A 14,945-nucleotide genomic window follows, 5' to 3' on the forward strand; every position below is an offset into this window, starting at 1 on the left:
TGATGTTGAACATTGTGTGTGAAGTTTGGTGAGTTCTGTAAGAGTGCATTCTTAGTGTCTTTCTCTAAAAGCTCGTTTGACATAGTCATTGTTGGTGGTGGAATCGTGGGGCTTGCCTCTGCCAGAGCACTCATCCTGCGACACCCAGCACTTTCGATCGGAGTTCTGGAGAAGGAGAAAGATTTAGGTATGTACGTGTTCATTGTTGCTCTTTGGGCTTTCGTGGGCACCTTCTCATTCAGTCAGTTCTGAATCTTTTTTTTTTTTTTTTTTTGTGGTTTTTGGCCGGGGCTGGGTTTGAACCCGCCACCTCTGGCATATGGGACCGGCGCCCTACTCACTGAGCCACAGGTGCCGCCCAGTTCTGAATCTTTCATGCTGACTATTGATGTTAGTAGTTTGGGTTCTCCTGAAAGGAAAGGATGTAGGTGATTTATTTGAGAGGTTATTTGGGGAGGCATAAGGGAGGAGATAGGGGGAATAACACAGGGAAGGAGGAAAAGTCACATTTGGGTGCACTGTCAAGGTTGCTGCTAAGACTGATTTCCCTGGGATCTCCGAGGAACAATATGATGTTTCCCAGGGTTATGCTCATTTATCCATCAGCTCCTGTCTCTACTGGTTGAGGATTGCCAGCCACTAGTGATTTTTGAGCATCCCAGTGTCCCCCACTCCAAAAAAAACCCAAAGTTGCCAAAGGCCCTGGGGAATAATGCTAAGAGCCCTGTGGGCCCCTAAAGTGGCTTGTAGGTGTGAGAGGCAAGTGTGTGCACCTAAGTTGTAGCTGGAATCCGAGGTGGGTTGGAGAGATGAGACAGGGCTACCAGAGGTGGCTGCTAGAGGACGTTAGCAGTGATCTGAACAAATTAAGGCAGAATTTTAAGTGATGTGTGATCTCTAACAGCTTTAATTATAAGTTTATTCTGTTACCTCTGTGTTTTGTATGAGTCGTTTATTTTCTTTTACCTCGTTTTCTCTTGTTTTGTAGCTGTGCACCAGACTGGACATAACAGTGGTGTCATACATAGTGGAATTTATTATAAACCTGAATCTCTGAAAGCTAAATTATGTGTACAAGGTGCAGCTCTCCTCTATGAGTATTGTAACCAAAAGGGAATTTCCTACAAGCAATGTGGCAAGGTATGGCCTTTTACTAGGGGCTTGACTTGTTTATGTAGCATAACTAGCATTTTCTTACTGAGGTTTAATATTAAAATTCTAAAAATAATTGGCATTTTTCCCCTTTGTATCTAGGTAATCTGTGCTATCTAATGTTAGGGAATAGCTAAACAAATGATGGTGTGACTTCATGTAATTTTCTAAATAACATGTCATTTAGATATCAAACCATTCAACCTTTTATTTATTTAACTAAAAAAAATTTTTTTTGTGGGGACAGGTTCCCTACAGGTTCTGTGTTGTCCAGAACAAATATTTTTTATGAATCAAACCTATTTGAGTCATATAATAATTTCTGATTTTCCATTAAATTTATTTTTCATGGCTGATGATATATTTAACTCTATCCATGTGCTTTATCATTTTTATTTTTTGAAGCTTATAGTCGCCGTTGAACAAGAAGAAATTCCAAGACTTCAGGCACTATATGAGACAGGCCTGCAGAATGGTGTCCAGGGCCTGAGGTTGATTCAGCAGGAGGATATAAAAAAGAAAGAGCCATATTGTAGGGTAAGTGATTCCCTAGCTCATGCACATCTTCAAAGGGGTGTTTTCATTTAGAACTCTGTCCTGTGATGTGGAGGCTGAGGGTGAGTTTGTAGGAGGCAGGAATCATAAAATCAGTTAGATGATCCTGCCACAGAAGTAGTGAAATGACAGACAAGGGGGCCTTGCCACGAACTCTGGACACCTTATTTCTTCTTTCCCTGTGACAAAATATCAGGTTTGACCAACATAAACAAAGGCAAGAGAAGGTCTGGAACCACATGGCATGTTTGGAAAATACTGAATAGTGAGGTATGATTGGGAGCATAGGGCGTGTAGGGAGACATAAGAGATAAGACTGGAAAGTCATGAGAATAAGGGTGGGTTGTAGAGTGTCTTGCTTAAAACATGCTTTTGGGAAAAAGCATGTCTTTATTCATGAACGAGACATGAATAATAATGTAATCATTTTCTGCATGTTACTCCTCTTGGTGGAGGAAGAAAATAAAGTCATAAAGGCAGAAGTAGGTGCATGAAGTAACTTTCACTGGCTACCTTTTCAGAGATTATTAGTCCAGTCCTCCAGTTCCACTGACTGTCCCAATGAACAGCTATCTTTCCTCCTTGCCCTCTTCCACTTTATAAAATACCCCCCATCCCAGAGAATGTGAGCTTCAACTCACTAGCAGGCAATGCTTTTGAAAAAGTGTTTTTAGAGTAAGACTATTTATGGGAGACAGTCTAAAGCAGTGGTTCTCAACCTTCCTAATGCTGCAGCCGTTTACCCACAGGTTGAGAACTGCTGGTCTAAAAGCTATGTAGATCAAATCATCAGACTGGCACAGCCGCACGACAGTGTTTTGCCGCGTCCCCATTCCACTCCTTGAGTCCACTTACTCCCTTTGAAGTGTGCTTTGGTTTCAGACCTTAGTCTATGGAGAAGGTCACTGTGTCGATCACTGGGCTTCCACTTGCAGGGATATGGTTGAGAACATGTGCTGTGTCACTGTGTTACACAACGTCTTGTTCTGAGAACCCTTAGAAGAAATTTCTCTGAGATCCTAGTTTGGAGAATAATTTCATAAATAACTTTTTATTTTTGTGTGCTAACTTCATTTCATTTATCTTTCCACCCTTATTTTCTGTTTGCCCCAATTCTTGGAACCATAATACACAGCAAAAATCATAAATGTATAGTATAGCCTAATGAATTTTTATCAAGTGTGACCAGCACCCAGCTCAACAAATTGAACATTACCAGCCGTCTAGTACTTCTTCACACCCTCTACTAGCACCTTTCCCGTAGGGCTGACCACTGTCCTGACTTCTTACCTGATCAGTTATTGAATTTTTTGTAAGTGGAATCAGATGCTATGTACTCTTTTGTGTCTGGGCTTCTTGTGTTTGGTATTGTATATGACATTCATTTATATTGTTGCCTGTAGCTGTAGTTTGTTGTTCTTGCTGTAGGATAGCCCCATGTATGACTGTAACATGAGTCATTCTGCTGTTCATGGGCATTTGGATAGTTCTAATTTGGGACTATTCCAAATAGTGCTGCTGTGAACATGCTAGCCCATATATTTTGGTGAACACATGTACACATTTCTCTTGAGTGTATACTTAGGAGGGAGATTGCTAGGTTGCAATTTATGCAAATGTTTAGCTGTGGCAGGTATTGCCAAAATTTTTCAAAGCGTTTGTCCCAATTTATACTCTCATCAGGAGTGTCTGAGAAGGCCGGACACAGTGTCTCATGCCTATAATCCTAGCACTCTGGGTGGCTGAGGAAGGTGGAATGCCTAAGCTCACATGTTCAAGACCAGTCTGAGCCAGAGTGAGACCTCGTCTCTAAAAAGAGCCAGGCGTTGTGGCGGGCGCCTTTAGTCCCAGCTACTTGGGAGGCTGAGGCAAGAGGACCACTTAAGCCCAAGAGTTTGAGGTTGCTGTGAGCTATGATGCCACAGCACTCTACCAAGGGTGACAAAGTGAGACTCTGTCTAAAAAAAAAAAAAAAGGAATGTCTGAGAGTTCTAGTTAGTTGCTCCATATCCTCACCAACTCTTGGTATTGTTTGTTGTTTTCATTGTAGCCATTGTGGTAGTTATTTATGTAGATGTAACATTATCATTTTATGGTTTTAATTTACATTTCCCAGATGACTCATAAAGTTATGCCCCTTGTGTGTGTGTGTGTGTGTATATATTTATTTACCTTTTTCTTTTTTCCAGGGACAGCCTTACTCAGTCACCCTGGAGTTGAGTGCTCTGGCGCTCAGAGCAACCTCAAATTCTTGGGCTCAAGCGATTCTCTTGTCTTAGCCTCCCAAGTATCTGGGATTACAGGCACCCATCACACCGGGCTACTTTTCTGTTGTAGTTGTCATTGTTGTTTGGCAGGCCTGGGCCGGGTTCGAACCCGCCAGCCCCTGTGTATGTGGCCGGCGCCCTAGCTTCTGAGCTACAGGCACAGAGCCCACCTTTTATATTTTTATTGGCCATTTGGATATTTTCTTTTTCTTTTTTTTTTTGGCCATTTGGATATTTTCTTTTGTGAAGTACCTATTTGTAGTCTTTTCCCCATTTTTCTGTTGGGGTTGCTTTCTTATAATTATCAATTCTTATTAATTTTGGAAGTTTATTATGTAATCTTGGATATGAGTCTTATTTGTGTTTACATATACTATATATATCACAAAATACCTTCTATCATTTGGTAACTTTCTTGATATCATCTTGAGATGAATAGAGGTGCTTAATCTTAATATAATTATCAATTTATGCACATGTTTCTCTTTTATGCTTAGTGCCTTTTGTGTTCTTTTTGAGAAATATTTGCCTATCTCAAGTTCTGGAAGATGCTCTGTTTTTCTAAAAGTTTTACTGTTGTACCTTTCTTGTTTAGATCTGTAACTCATTTGGAGTTGATTTTTGTATGTGGTATGAGTAGGGGGTTAAGGTACACTTTTTCCCCCGTATGGATATACAGTTGACCCAACACCATTTATCAGAAGAGCCACTATTTTCCCCACTGCACTGCAGTATTGCCTTTGTGATATCAGGTGACTGTATATGGGTGGGTCTGTATGTGGACTCTGTTCTCTGTTTTCATTGTCTCTTCTTATGCTGCTCCCAAGATGTCGTAATTATAGTAGCTTTCAGTAGGTCTATATATCTGATAGAGTAAATCTTTCAGTTTTGTTCTTTAAAATTGTCCTGGCTGGGCTCGGCACCTGTAGCTCAGTGGCTAGGGCACGAGCCACATACACCAGAGCTGGCAGTTTTGAATCCACCCTGGGCCTGCCAAACAATGACAGCTACAAAAGAAAAAAAACTGGGCATTGTGGTGGGTGCCTGTAGTCCCATCTACTTGGGAGGCTGAGGCAAGAGGATCACTGAACCCAAGAATTTGAGGTTGCTGTGAGCTAAGATGCCACAGCACTCTACCGAGGGTGACCAAGTGAGACTCTGTCTCAAAAAAAAAGAAAAAAGGAAGAAGAAGAATCTAACTATGACTAGGGGGAGGCTCTTGTAAAACTTTAAACTGCTTCTGTAAACTTTGACTTTGGAAGATAACTTTTTTTTTGTGGAGTCAGAGTCTCACTTTGTTGCCCTGGGTAGAGCGCTGTGGTATCATAGCTCACAGCAACCTCAAACTCCTGAGCTCAAGCAATTCTCTTGCCTTAGCCTCCCAAGTAGCTGGGACTATAGGTGGCCAGAACAATGTCCAGCTAGTTTTAGAGATGGGTCTCTCTTTTGCTGAGGCTGGTATCAAACTCCTGAGCTCAGGTAATCTGCTTGTCTTGGCCTCCCAGAGTGCTGGGATTACAGGCATGAGATAACGCTTGACAGCTCCTGACTGCTCCCTCTGACCTGGGCTCTGCCGATCCTTCTGTCTTTTCTTTAACACAGTTCCAGCCACATGTTCATCTGTTTCTCTGTGTCATGACTGAGTTCTCCCAGCTTTCCGTGTCCTGTTTACCTGGTTATTTTTTTTAACCACGTGACCTACCATGGCTTCAGCTTTTAGGCTCTGTCTGATCTGCTGACCTGGTCACTGCATAACCAGACTCCTGCTTAACAGAGACTGGGCTGCCCTGGCCCTGTAGCTAGTCCTGGACCTGGAAATGGTGTTGCTTAGCCATGGTGACCCTCTGTGCCTTTCCCCAGTACACATACTAAGACGGGAAAGAAAAAGAAAAGGGAAACTCTTTAGAGAAGATCTGGAGTTTCTGGGAGAAAGAGCGTATGTTTAAAAACAGCCCTCCGGGCACAGTGACTCATGTCTGTAATCCTAGTACTCTGGAGGCTGAGGCTGATGGATTGCCTGAGCTCTCAAGTTTGAGATCAGCTTGAGCAAGAGCGAGATCTTGTCTCTAAAAATAGCTGGGCGTTGTGGTTGGCACCTGTAGTCCCAGCTCCGTGGGAGGCTGATGCAAGAGGATCTCTTGAGCCCAAGAGTTTGAGGGTGATGTGAGCTGTTGACTCCATGGCACTCCACCAAGGGCGCCAAGGTGAAACTCTGTCTCAAAAAAGTACAAACAAAACAAAACAAAAAACCACAGTCCTTAAAAGTTCATTTCTTTGCTTAAATATTTGAGTGCCTTGTATGGGTCGGGCATTGTGCTGAGTAAGAGTAAAAGATGAATAAGGAAGATATTTGGGATACTTGGGATTCCAGAAACTGTCGATCCAGAACAAAGCACTTTACAGCATGTTTTTATCCCTCTTGCTGTCATACTTGTCACATAGTTTTATGCTAGGTAAGGAAGGTTTTATGGAACAAATTCTTGGTATTATTATCCTAAGTTAGGTTTCAAAGTACCTAGAATACTCTGCATAGGTTGAAGCTGAGTTTTAGTTACTACACTGTGAACTTAGGGATTATTAGGCAGTGACTAGGTCTAATCTAAAGTATGCATTCAATACCCTTTATATATCAAGGATATCGAAACAGAGGGAAAGATTTCCTATACTTGGTAGGTGCTTTCATATTTTGGAAACAAGACTGTCAGGAGAACATCAAAGTTTGCAGATTGTTGGTGAAATTAGTAGTATTAGCATTCAGTTTCTGGATGTTAGTGATCCTGGGAAGCAGCCTACCCTCTTAGGATAAATTGATCAGGAGACTCGTGTATATAATAAGGTGACAGAAAATGGTGCTATTGGCAAGAATCACCAAAATATAGCCAGTATGCAGAGTGTGTATCCATTTCTTCAGAATTAGCGAAGGCCAATGGCATTTTTAGTATTCATTCCAAAAAATAAAATAAGCATAGGTTATGGATCATTCATCTAAAGAGTTTGGACGTGTCTTGAGGGACAAACATAGAAACAAAAAAGACCAAGCTATTAATTTCTCATATTAACCCGAAGAGAAAGTTTGCGTTAACCACATTAAAATCTCCATTCCATACTTGTGGCCTTGATATAAGGTCTGCAGCACATTGAAACAATGCTTTGCAAACACTGTGAACAGCTAGAACAACTCTGAATTCCCAATGAATGTGCACGACATACGACTTTGATGTCGACATTTGATGAAACAGAATGTGACTCAGAATCAGATGTGAATCAGATGATAATCAGATAAGCTGAGGGATAAACAGAAGGAGCAGGGAGAGCCTGACAAAATTAAGGGAGAAAATTGTTTTCTAATTATAGAAATTACCTTACTTATCTATTAGATACGTATTTATATAATGTGTATTTTTTCATAATTCTGTCCCAGGGTCTGATGGCTATCGATTGTCCATACACTGGCATTGTGGACTATCGGCAGGTGGCTTTGTCATTTGCCCAGGATTTCCAAGAAGCAGGTGGCTCTGTCTTGACCAATTTCGAAGTAAAAGAAATTGAAATGGCTAAAGAAAGCCCTTCTAGAAGTAAAAATGGTAAGCCGTCCTTGTCTTTTCTGTTGAATACAGTCCATGGTTCCACATCTGTTCCATATGCACATTTCCTGGGCATTGAAAATACTCAGTAAAAAAACAAAAAAAGGCAATAAAAAGTAACGATAATTCAGACTTAAAAAATATATAACAGCTGTTTATGTAGCATTTACATTATAAGTAATCTAGAGATGTGTGTAGGTTATGTGCAAACATGATGCCATTTTATAGGAGCATCTGTGGATTTGGCTATCCATGGAGTTCCTGGAACCAGTCCTCCATGGATACCGAGGGATGACTGTACTTGAATTGACTTTTTAAAAAAACTTGGTATTTTTTTTGTCTGGGGTAGGGCTGGTGGGAGGGCTATGAGAGCTAGTCTAGACTGGGTAGAGATGTGGGTACAGAGGGTCAAGGGTGAGATGGGTGTGGGAGAATCAGGACTTTGGAAGGTCTTGTGCAATAGAACTAGGCACTGATCAGACACTTCTGACTGGTGCTAAAATCTGGCAAGACTGTTTATAGAAAATTAGCCCCCAAACATTCCCTACCCTATGGGTTAGTGTCAGAATCCCTTGGCATTGCTTGTTAAAAAATGCAGATTTTAGCATCACCCAGACTTACTGAATCAGATTCTCTTGGAATAAGCCTTTAGAAATTCTTATATACACCCAAGTTTCAGAATAAAAGCCCAAGGTCATAAAATGGCTTGGCCCAAACCAGGAAAAGACCCAACAAGAAAAGAAAATTATAGACCAATATCACTAATGAATATAGATGCAAAAATATTCAACAAGATTCTAACAAACAGAATCCAGCAACATATCAAACAAATCATACATCATGACCAAGTCGGTTTTATCCCAGGGTCTCAAGGCTGGTTCAATATACGTAAATCTATAAATGTAATACAGCACATAAACCTTAAAAAACAAAGACCATATGATTCTCTCAATCGATGCAGAAAAAGCTTTTGATAACATCCAACATCCATTCATGATCAGAACACTTAAGAAAATTGGTATAGGGTGGCACCTGTGGCTCAGTGAGTGGGGCGCCGGCCCCATATGCCAAGGGTGGCAGGTTCAAGCCCAGCTCCGGCCAAACTGCAACAAGAATAGCCGGGCGTTGTGGCGGGTGCCTGTAGTCCCAGCTGCTCGGGAGGCTGAGGCAAGAGAATCGCGTAATCCCAAGAGTTAGAGGTTGCTGTGAGCCGTGTGACGCCATGGCACTCTACCCAAGGGCGGTACAGTGAGACTCTGTCTCTACAAAAAAAAAAAAAAGAAAATTGGTATAGAAGGGACATTTCTTAAACTGATAGAGGCCATCTACAGCAAACCCACAGCCAATATCATATTGAATGGAGTTAAATTGGAATCATTTCCACTTAGATCTGGAACCAGACAAGGCTGCCCATTGTCTCCATTGCTCTTTAATATTGTAATGGAAGTTTTAGCCACTGCAATTAGGAAAGAAAAGGCGATCAAGGGTATCCACATAGGGTCAGAAGAGATCAAACTTTCTCTCTTCGCAGATGATATGATTGTATATCTGGAAAATACTAGGGACTCTACTACAAAACTCTTAGAAGTGACTAAGGAATACAGCAGTGTCTCAGGTTACAAAATCAACATTCATAAATCGGTAGCCTTTATATATACCAACAATAGTCAAGTTGAAAAAACAATTAAGGACTCTATTCCATTCACAGTAGTGCCAAAGAAGATGAAATACTTGGGAGTTTATCTAACAAAGGACGTGAAAGATCTCTATAAAGAGAACTATGAAACTCTAAGAAAAGAGATAGCTGAGAATGTTAACAAATGGAAAAATGTACCATGCTCATGGTTGGGAAGAATCAACATTGTTAAAATGTCCATACTACCCAAAGCAAAATATAATTTCAACGCAATCCGCATTAAAGCTCCACTGTCATACTTTAAAGATCTTGAAAAAATCATACTTCGTTTTATATGGAATCAGAAAAAACCTTGAATAGCCAAGACATTACTCAAAAATAAAAACAAAGCAGGAGGAATCACGCTACCAGACCTCAGACTATATTACAAATCGATAGTGATCAAAACAGCATGGTACTGGCACAAAAACAGAGAAGTAAATGTCTGGAACAGAATAGAGAACCAAGAGATGAATCCAGCTACTTACTGTTATTTAATCTTTGACAAGCCAATTAAAAACATTCAGTGGGGAAAAGATTCCCTATTTAACAAATGGTGCTGGGTGAACTGGCTGACAACCTGTAGAAGACTGAAACTGGACCCACACCTCTCACCATTAACCAAGATAGACTCTCACTGGATTAAAGATTTAAACCTAAGACATGAAACTATAAAAATACTAGAAGAGAGTGTAGGGAAAACCCTTGAAGAAATTGGGTTGGGTGAGTTTTTTATGAGAAGGACCCCCCGGGCAATTGAAGCTGCTTCAAAAATACACTATTGGGACTTGATCAAACTAAAAAGCTTCTGCACAGCCAAGAACACAGTAAGTAAAGCAAGCAAACAGCCCTCAGAATGGGAGAAGATATTTGCAGGTTATGTCTCTGACAAAGGTTTAATAACCAGAATCCACAGAGAACTCAAACGCATTAGCAAGAAAAGAACAAGGGATCCCATCACAGGCTGGGCAAGGGACTTGAAGAGAAACTGCTCTGAAGAAGACAGGCACACGGCCTTCAGACATATGAAAAAATGCTCATCATCTTTAATCATCAGAGAAATGCAAATCAAAACTACTTTGAGATATCATCTAACTCCAGTGAGACTAGCCTATATCACAAAATCCCAAGACCAGAGATGTTGGCGTGGATGTGGAGAAAAGGGAACACTTTTGCACTGCTGGTGGGAATGCAAATTAATACATTCCTTTTGGAAAGAGATATGGAGAACACTTAGAGATCTAAAAATAGATCTGCCATTCAATCCTGTAATCCCCCTACTGGGCATATACCCAGAAGACCAAAAATCACACCATAACAAAGATATTTGTATCAGAATATTTATTGCAGCCCTATTCATAATTGCTAAGTCATGGAAAAAGCCCAAGTGCCCATCGATCCACGAATGGATTAATAAATTGTGGTATATGTACACCATGGAATATTATGCAGCCTTAAAGAAAGATGGAGACTTTACCTCTTTCATGTTTACATGGATGGAGCTGGAACATATTCTTCTTAGTAACGTGTCTCAAGAATGGAAGAAAAAGTACCCAATGTACTCACCCTTATTATGAAACTAATGTAGGACCTTCACATGAAAGCTATAACCCAGTTACAACCTAAGAATAGGGAGAAAGGGGAAAGGGAGGGGAGGGTGGGGGAAGGAGGGGAATTAATGGGATCACGCCTGTGGTGCATTTTACAAGGGTATATGTGAATCCTAGTAAATGTGGAATGTAAAGGTCTTAGCAAAATAACTAAGAAAATGCTACAAAAGCTGTGTTAACTAATGTGATGAAAATGTGTCAAACGATCTATGAACCAAGTGTATGGTGCCCCACGATCATACTAATGTACACAGCTATGGTTTAATAAAAATAAATAAATAAAAAGAAATGTTGAAAAAAATAAAAAAATAAAATGGCTTGGCCATGCTCAACTACCTTCCCTTCCCCATTCAGGACTACACTTTGTTTTGTTTAGAAGACATTAATTTTTTTTTTTTTTAATGGAATGGAAGATGTGTAGGCTTCTATTTGCTTTTGGGAAATTTGAAGAAGAAAAGTAGTGCTCTGTTCTTTCTTTCATGATGATGAGTTTTTAAGGGTATCTTGGTCGTCTGAACCTTTCTTTCCGTATCCTTCTGAATTCTGAGATAAAAAATTTTTTAAATCATTGAGGTTGTCACAGGTAGGTAGCATAAATGAATCACATTTCTATTATAGGTAGACTGTAGTCTTCATTTGCTGTTCATGTGTTTTTATAAGACTTTGAGAGCCAGTGTATCTAAGTGGGAACTTATTTTATAAATGGGCAATTTATTATAAGAAGTTTTTGTGTCATGATAACTCTTACTTCTCTAAACAACCTCTAACCTGTGAGGAATCAGGTAACCACACTTGAACACAAGTTTCTCATATCATGGCTTTTAGTCCTATGGGAAAATAAGTACTTAACAATAATCCATTGTACAGAACGTTTCAGGATTATACTTTAGGGAAAAATTGGGACTGCCTATGTTGGTCCTGAGGAGGGGAATGGTTTAATAAGCATAGATTAGATGAATCTATATAAATAAAACAAGCTAGAAATATGCTAGCATTTTATATATTGTCAGCTATGAACTAGTTTAATCTTTTTACTCGGTAAAAAGCTTCAGAATGAAAAGTAAGGTGCAGTCATGGTATGAAAAAGAAGCTATTTAAGTTTGTTACTAGTACAACAGTTCAAATAGTGTTGGCCTTGTTTTGCTAAACATAGATCTTTTACCAATTTTTTTTTTTTTCAGGAATGAAATATCCAATTCTTATAAAGAATACAAAGGTAAAGATTCTTCAGCAAAACCGTTGTTTACTTTCATTCCCTCCCCTTTCCTAAAACATTGAATTAATCATGTTGCTGTATTTTAAGACATTGAATGAAATTTAATGTAAAAATAGGGAGGCGCCTGTGGCTCAGTGAGTAGGGCGTTGGCTCCATATACCAAGGTGGCGGGTTTGAACCCGGCCCCGGCCAAACTGCAACAAAAAATAGCCGGGCGCTGTGGCAGGTGCCTGTAATACCGGCTACTCAAGAGGCTGAGGCAAGAGAATTGCCTAAGCCTAAGAGCTGGAGGTTGCTGTGAGCTGTGACACTGTGGCACTCTACTGAGGATGACAAAATAAGACTCCGTCTCTAAAAAGAAAAAAAAAGAAAGAAAGACAATGTCAAAATAATTCTGAAAGAAATTCTTTTAGAGCAGTTTAACAGCTTTCTTTCTAAGAAGGGTTTCAGTTTGGAAATGTCTTTATGAAGTGGTTGTGCTGGCAAAGAATAGGATTATAAGCACTTAGAGTGTTTAATCTTAAAGCAAAACTGGTAGGTAGTGTATCTGTCTATGATCTATGGTAACTTACTCCTTACTAAGTAGAAGACTTTGGCAATGGGGGTTGCACAGGTTGTGCAGAGGGCGATGGACTACTCTCCTTCATTTTCTTATGGTCCTAGAGCAGAACTGTCAAGTGGCACAGAAGCATTAGATTCCCTGGGTGTCCCCTGCAGATGAGTTTGTGCGGGGGAGTGGGGTCGTTAATGAGTGCTTCAGGATTTATTATGGGAATTAGGCTTTACACAATTGTGGAAGGATCTGGGGAGAAGAAGGGAGTTCGTGGGTCAGTAGCTGGGAAACACTAGATGTGCAGCTGGAATTCACTGGGCAGTGGGTGTCTGTCTGTCACAACACTGCACTAGGATGCCCTTCAGAGAGTGGCTGCTGCGTCACTGCTGCCTGCGAAGAAGCAGTGCCTGTTCTGTTCAACTTTAAGTTGAAACCATGTAGAAAAGGGGATTCTGTCAAGCACAGCTCCCAGCTTAACCGAAGTGACATAGTACAAGCCCCATAGACCCACCCCTTTGTCAGTGTGACATCTGCCTACACCCCTGATAAACACATTTAGCTTACAAATAGACAGCAGTAAAATTATACTTCACTTAACAAGATGTAACTATCTCCCTTTGACCTCTCTTTTTTTTTTTATTGTGGGAGATTCATTGAGGGTACAAGAAACCAGGTTGCACTGATTGCATTTGTTAGGTAAAGTCCCTCTTACAATCGTGACTTGCCCCCAAAAGGTGTGGCACGCACCAAGGCCCCAACCCCCTCCCTTCTTCCCTCTCTCTGCTCTTCTTTTCCCCCCTTCTCCTTTCTCTCTCAGCTCTCCCCTTCCCCCACCCGCACTGTGTCCTTAATTGTCATTAATTGTCCCCTTGACTCTCTTTAAAAAAGATAGTCTACTTTCTTCATCTTGGGGTAAGTTCATTCTTTCTAGCTAGTCACACTCTCCCTTTGAGGTCCTGTAACTTAAATACTCAGATATAAGGAAAACTACTCTTTACACATCCTAGATTAATTGTTCTCAACTGGAAGTGATTTTGCTCCCAGAGAACATTTGGTGATATCTGGAGACATTTTTGGCTGTCACAGCTGGAAGAAGGAGAGGGGTGGTACTATTGGCATTTGGTGGATGAGGCCAGGGACGCTGCTAAACGTCCTCCTTTTTAGTAGGAGATGGGGTCTTGTTTTTGTTCAGAGTGGTCTTGAACTCCTAAGCTCAAGCAAACCACCCACCTCAGTCTCCCAGAGTGCTAGGATTACACGCATGAGCCACCGTGCCCGGCTACTTGAGTATTTTAAAGAGAACTATTAGGTTCTCTTGTTGGTACCATTCTACAAATTCTGTTGTAATCTTTACATTATCATAAAGCCTAATTGCATTTTATGTTCTAAAAACAAAAGAACTGCTGAACTAGTAATTTTATATAAAAAAATTTCTTGTATTTCTGGTATATAATTCCAGATAAATGGGAAAGACATTAATCTGTTTAGAAGAAGGCATTTTTGTTATTGTACTTGGTTTCAAAGGTCCATGGTTTAGTCTAACTCTTAATAATTTGACTCCACCTTGGAAAAGTTTCATCTGATTTTTGTTAAAAACATGACATGTGTAACTCTTGAAAAGAGGCTTAACTGTCTAGAAGGGCAAAAATATAATGCATATAGAAAGAAAATAGAATTCAGTAGAATAAGGCTGGATCAGTGACAGCTGGAAAGAAAGAAAATGTTGAGACAGATGAGAATTCAAGCTGGGAAGAAAATCCAAGCATAAGAACAAGGCGTTGCTGGCTGCTCACTCTGTAAAGAGACGGGAAGTAGAGTGTGGTGGCAAATGGGGTTAGATGAAGTCATTTAGGAAATATGGTGGCAAATTTGCTAACCTTGGGAGGGTGAAGCTAAAACACATGCAGATGATAATCACAAAATAATATTTGTGGGAAATCACAGCCGCCTAACATTAGCCATCTGGATAACAAGAGCATGCTTTGACTGTAGCGTGTGCTCTCAATAAATAGGAATTGAACAAATGGAAGTTGCAAAGTAGGTATTGATCAGGAAGGACAAATTTGTTGGTAGGTAGATTACAATTGGAATTGAGCAGGATTAATATCTATAAAACATGAAGAGTAATAGGGCAATTAGATAAAACAGAAGTTGTCTGCAAATACAGAAGAAGCCAAATTGGGGGAGGCCATCAAAACAAAGTTTGCTTCTTCAAGCAACAAATTGTTAAGAAGCTCCCTCCTACTTCCTAATAAAATAGGTGGGGGCGTATGTGTCTGCATAGCCTTTTAAGTATCCTTGCTAGTTTAATCAGTGTTATCTCTAAAGTATAA

General features: G+C 40.3%; 1 protein-coding gene across 2 annotated transcripts in view; it reads left to right on the top strand.

Annotated features, from left to right (window-relative positions):
* The window catches only part of L2HGDH (L-2-hydroxyglutarate dehydrogenase), a 32,631-nt gene that overhangs the window by 6,562 nt on the left and 11,124 nt on the right, over positions 1-14,945 (top strand). Inside the window, exons 2-6 of one of the 2 annotated variants that reach the window (XM_053596081.1) lie at positions 72-187; positions 989-1,140; positions 1,558-1,689; positions 7,396-7,558; positions 12,025-12,059. In XM_053596081.1, the coding sequence (XP_053452056.1) occupies positions 72-187; positions 989-1,140; positions 1,558-1,689; positions 7,396-7,558; positions 12,025-12,059 (598 nt within the window). Of the gene's footprint in view, positions 1-55; positions 188-988; positions 1,141-1,557; positions 1,690-7,395; positions 7,559-12,024; positions 12,060-14,945 lie in introns of both variants that reach the window. The other variant, XM_053596080.1, reaches the window with a different exon arrangement.

This window comes from Nycticebus coucang, chromosome 6 (assembly GCF_027406575.1).
Source record: "Nycticebus coucang isolate mNycCou1 chromosome 6, mNycCou1.pri, whole genome shotgun sequence".
In the NCBI taxonomy this organism is placed as follows: Eukaryota; Metazoa; Chordata; class Mammalia; order Primates; family Lorisidae; genus Nycticebus; species Nycticebus coucang.